We start from the raw sequence: 5736 nt of genomic DNA, 5'->3' as shown, positions 1-5736 counted from the left end.
GAGGACGCTCTGGGCGCCCACGGCGAGGCAGTGCGGCTGCAGTTGCAGGGCGAGGAGCTGCGGCTGCAGGAGGAGAGCGTGCGGCTACACCAGATCAACATCTACCTCAGCGACCGCATCTCGCTGCACCGCCGCCTGCCCGAGCGCTGGAACCCTCTGTGAGTCCGCAGGTGGCGGGAGGAGCATCGCCCGCTGAGTCTCCGCGTCTCAGTTTCCGCGGCGGTGAAGTGACGGGGTGGGACACGGCTCTCCAAAGACCTGGGGATCTCGTGTCTTGTTGAGTCACTCGCAAGTGGGCAGTGAAAGTGTTCACAGGGGGCTGGGAGTGAAGAAAGTTTTAAAAGTGTTAGTCGCTCAGTCGTACCCGAGTCTTTGCCACCCCAAGGACCGCAGCCCATCAGGCTTCTCTGTCTATGGGATTTACCAGGCAAGGATACTGGAGTGGTTTGCCATTTCCTTTTCCAGGGGATCTTCCCGACCCAGGGATCGAACCCTGGTCTTCTGGACTGCAGACAGATTCTCTACCGACTGAGCTACCAGGAAAGTTTTTAAAAGTGACCAAAAAATAAAAATAAAAAAAAATCTCGGAAACCGACAAATCTGCAGACAGGTTTAGTATGAGACCCTTAGGGCGCCCTTCTTGGGTTGTAAGGGACCCCCAACCCCCAGTCTAATTCCTCCTGAAACCTTCTACTCTGGCTAAACTAAGGACCCGTGGGTTTCAGACAGGCTTCACTCACTTACCTGTGTGCGCCAGGGCCCATAAATGAACCAGGAGTGAAGGGAGCCCCGGGCAGGTGAGGTGAAAGGTCAGGGCAGCAAGAAGGGCAGGTCAGAAGCAGCAAGCCTCCTTCCCCCTCTCTGGGAGCTGGATTCCTCAGCTTTACAAGGAAGACAGGGAGAAGCAGCTGGTGGGAAGGGGTCCTTCTGACACTGGTTCAGCCTAGCTTGCTCCTGTGGGTGACACAGCTGTGGGACCTGTGTGGTCAGAGGCCTCATTCCTGTTGGAGCTGTTGGCTGGAGGGGTTGTGCCCAGGGCTTAGTTAGGAAGGGAACAGGCTGGCGGGTGGAGCCTGGCCTATCACCTTTGCTCTTTTGGCAGGGGTCTTTCAGGTCCCTGCTGGAGTCCCCTCCCGAAAGACTTGGTGGGAAAGAGGGCTCAGAGAGGAGATTCTGGGAGAAGCCAGTGGGACAGCTGCTGTGTGCACCAGGCACCACCCTTCCCTGCTCCTTGTCCTTCCTGCTTACAGGTGTGGAAATAGGCTTAGGTCAGATGACTCACTCAAGGGCCCAGAGCTGGAAAGTGACTAACTGGGCTTGGGGGACGTGGCCCTCCTGGCCCCTTGGGCACTGTGCTGATTGGGATTTTAGGGAACTGCCCTGTGGATTCTTGGCCAGAGAGAGCATGGATGTCTGCAGGGAGAGACCCAGCTCTGCAGCCATCGGAAAGTGTAAATGGTTAGCACCTCACTGTCTCCACTGCTTTTCAGGATCTACTTGTGTCTAGCCTATGCTTTTACCTTAGGCATCTTCAATGTTTATCTTTTTGAGTAGAGCTTTGTTTGTTAGGGTTGGTAGCAGTTCCTCCCCTTCAACCAAATGGTTAAACACATGTTTATCTCCTTGAAACTCCAGGGGTACTCACTGAGGAGGCAAGGTCTAGGGGAAGCTTTCAGGTCAGACTCAGGGTTCAGACCCAGTTCCTATGAGATAAAACCCTGGCTCTTTTGCTTATCAGCTCTGTGATGTTGGGCAAGTTATCTGGCCTCTCTGAGCCTCAGCTTCCCAATCTACAAAATAAGGGATGAGTAGAAACACAAGCTAGGAGTTGATGAAACACCTGATACCTGGGAGCGCACTGTGTACTCGGTTCTTATTTGTACTGCCAACAGTACCCTCAGGAGGGTGCTATTAACAGTCATCCAGGGAGTGGTCATAAAGTTTTTCTTTTCCAGGTTCTGACTTCCTTTATCATTGGAGGTTGTGAAATCTCTTTGAAACATTGTGGGGTTTATGGTATCCCGTCTCCATGGTGACACAGCTGCCCTGTGTCCTGTCAGGATTTGCTTATAGATCCTGCTGTTGCTTTGACCCTGGGAAGTTAATCCAAACCCAGCATGATAAGGAATGTGAAGGCCTCTTGCCTTTTAATTCCTGCAGCAAAGCCTGTTGGGTTATTCTTGCCTAGCTGGAAAGGTGAGCTCTATCTGTGTTAGTCTCAGCCCAGCCAGGCCTTCTGATATAACTGAGGTGTAGCCAGTAGTGTCAGGGCCTTTCATGAAGACTCACTTGTTTATTCCATACAGGCTTGGAGGACCTGATAAGGTCTTGAGATTTTAGCTTTAGAAACTGGAGTAGCAGCTTAGGAGTTCAGTCAGGGTCATGGAGGGTTGGAACTATAATTAGTAACAAGCAGAGGTGTGGTTAGGATCCTTGAAAGTCATAGCAGAAATGGCCCTGAGGGAGCATCCAGTCTTATTAGAGAGGATAATCTGTGCCCCCAAAGTAACACACAGATCTGTAGCAGAGTCAATCTAGAACTGAGGTCTTTTATTCCCTCCTCCCTTTCAAGATGGAGGCAGTTATTTATCTATTAATTTTAATTACCAAAACAGTACATGTTCACTCTAGAAAATTTTTCATATACAGGGAAGCGAAAATGAAAAATCATCCATTAACGTACCACCCTGAGGAGAACCACTGTTAACATTTTGCTGTGTATCCTTCTAGACTTTTAGGTATACAAAATAGATTTTGAAAAAGATATATATGGGTGTGTGAGTGAGAACATATTCAGACATGAGTAAATACAAGGCCCACACACATTTTTAACCAACAGGGGATAAACCTGTTATCATAGGCAAAGAGTTAGGAGCTACCATGGGACTGTTTGGCTTGGTTCTTCTGGTGTCTGCAAGCCTTGATAGCTGCTAAAGACACTTGGAAGTATCGACTCTAATTCCTTGAGATTTGACGTAGACCCCTGCCCTTCTGCAAGGCTCATTATTCACACGCCAGTGGATTAGGTCACAGCTTTTATTTATTTATTTTTAGTTATAGCACTGAATCGAGGAGGAAAAGGAGGAGGAGGAGGATGACAGAACGTCTTTGCATGGTAATTTAGAAAGTATAGGGTTTGAAAAACTCTTTCACAAATACTGTCATATTTGAGCCTGGCAAAGAGAGGGAATTTTCACTCTGAGATGGTGACAGGCCAAAGTGGGGAATCAGGTAGCTAGGTTTGTGGCCTTGGGAAACTGAACAGTTATGTAAGGGACCCCAGAAAAATTAGGAAGAGTTTTGAGTTTAGGGTTGAAAACTGAGAGCCTGTGAATTTCTCACTCCGAAGAGGAAGGATGGGTGTTTTTGAGGGTGTGGGAGAATACCAGAATTAGATAAAATGGGGATTGATAACAAGTTAAATGCAGCTGAGACTAGTGGTGAAATCACATCCAGTTTACAAAATAGATGGTGGCTAATAATGTACCAATACTTGGAGAAAGTTTCAGTTTTCATTGATCAGTTCTTGATATAATCATCTTCTGTCATTCTCATTTGCATTCCGACCTGTTATTTTAGCAGGCTAGAAAGTTGGAGTGACGACACCCTTGGGGCTGTGCAGTTCCACCGCACACGTATGGGGATGCCACGTGTGTGAATGTCAGCTGTTCTCTGCCATCGCTGACGAGTTGTGAACCACTGGTTAGAAAAGTGTGTAAATAATACACACAGGTTTTTGCATTTCTCGAATGTTTTGCCCTGGTTTTAGCCTCATTAGTGCTATAGTTGCAGGTGTGTGTCTGAGTTTAAGGACTAGGACTTGGGTGCTAGGATGGCAAAGAGTTTCTACATAGCTCCAAGCAGATAATTCAGCAAAAGGTAATGTTTGTGTCTTACAGGGAGGTGGTTGGGATTTCTCTTTTTGCGAGAGATAGCCTGCTTGTCTGTTCTCTTAACAACATTACCTTTGGAAAAACATATCACACATGGGGTGGAGCTTATTAGACTTGTTTCTCTGCTTTCCCAGTAAAGTTGTAAACTGAGGCTGTTTTACTGGGTCTTATTAGACCCATCTTGTGGTTGTCAGTATGGTTCCATTCTTTGAATCAGTACTTTAAGCCTATAGAACAGGTTCTTTTTAGTTAGAAGTTTCATGATGCCTTCTCCTATCCTTTCACTTCTTCTGTGACCTTAGATTTTAGGCATGTCTCTAATCAACATGTTGCTGGATTTTGTGTTGTCACTGAAAAAAAAAATCCAGACTGACAATCTTTAACTAAATATTTATGTCCATTTATACTTACTGTGCTTACTGAAACTTTAGTGTTTGATTATGCCATCTTATTTATGCTTTCTGTTTATTATGCTTTTTCTATGTTTTTTTTTCTTTTTTTATACTGCTTTTTTGAATTGATAGAGGTTTTCCTCCCCTTCTGCTTCTGTTTTTCTGACTCTACTGATTTGACAATTATCTCTTTCCAATCTTTAGTGGTAAATTTGAAAGTTCAACATCCATTTATAATAAAAACCCTCCAGAAAGCAGGCATAGAGGGAACATACCTCAACATAATAAAAGCCATATATGATAAATCTACAGCAAACATTATCCTCAATGGTGAAAAATTGAAAGCATTTCCCCTAAAGTCAGGACCAAGACAAGGATGCCCACTCTCACCACTACTATTCAACATAGTTTTGGCATTTTTGGCCACAGCAATCAGAGCAGAAAAAGAAAGAAAAGGACTCCAGATTGGAAAAGAAGAAGTAAAACTCTCACTGTTTGCATATGACATGATTCTCTACATAGAAAACCCTAAAGATGTCACCAGAAAATTACTAGAGCTAGTTAATGAATACAATAAAGTTGCAGGATATAAAATTAACACACAGAAATCTCTTGCATTCCTATACACTAACATTGACAAGACAGAAAGAGAAATTAAGGAAACAATTCCATTCACCATTGCAACAAAAAGAATAAAATACTTAGGAATAAATCTACCTAAAGAAACAAAAGACCTATATGTAGAAAACTATAAAACACTGATGAAGGAAATCAAAGATGACACAAATAGATGGAAAAATATACCATGTTCATGGATTGGAAGAATCAATATAGTGAAAATGAGTATACTACCCAAAGCAATCTATAAATTCAGTGCAATCCCTATCAAGCTACCAATGGTATTTTTCAGAGAATTAGAACAAATAATTTCACAATTTGTATGGAATTACAAAAAGCCTCGAATAGCCAAAGCAACCTTGAGAAAGAAGAATGGAACTGGAGGAATCAACCTGCCTGACTTCAGGCTATACTACATAGCAACAGTCACCAAGACAGTATGGTACTGGCACAAAGACAGAAACATAGATCAATGAAACAAAATGGAAAGCCCAGAGATAAGTCCATGTACCTACGGATACCTTATCTTTGACAAAGGAGGCAAGAATATACAATGGGGAAAAGACGACCTCTTTAACAAGTGGTGCTGGGAAAACTGGTCAACCACTTTAAAAGAATGAAACTAAAACACTTTCTAACACCATACACAAAAATAAACTCAAAATGGATTAAAGATCTAAATGTAAGACCAGAAACCGTAAAACTCCTAGAGGAAAACATAGGCAAAACACTCTCTGACATAAATCACAGCAGGATCCTCTATGACTCACCTCCCAGAGTAATGGAAATAAAAGCAAAAATAAACAAATAGGGACCTAAATTAAACTTAAAAG

At 43.8% G+C, this 5736-nt stretch overlaps 1 protein-coding gene across 1 annotated transcript in view; it reads left to right on the top strand.

The window, feature by feature from the left end:
- Window positions 1-5736, top strand: part of GALNT12 (polypeptide N-acetylgalactosaminyltransferase 12) — a 46497-nt gene that overhangs the window by 14498 nt on the left and 26263 nt on the right. The window contains exon 2 of the mRNA XM_010847107.1: window positions 4-158. Coding sequence (XP_010845409.1) covers window positions 4-158 — 155 coding nt within the window. The remainder of the gene's footprint in view (window positions 1-3; window positions 159-5736) is intronic.

This window comes from Bison bison, unplaced genomic scaffold (genome assembly GCF_000754665.1).
Source record: "Bison bison bison isolate TAMUID 2011002044 unplaced genomic scaffold, Bison_UMD1.0 scf7180017864243, whole genome shotgun sequence".
Taxonomy (NCBI): Eukaryota; Metazoa; Chordata; class Mammalia; order Artiodactyla; family Bovidae; genus Bison; species Bison bison.
Note: the sequence above shows the minus strand (reverse complement) of the source record. Positions and strands in the feature narration are given on the sequence as shown.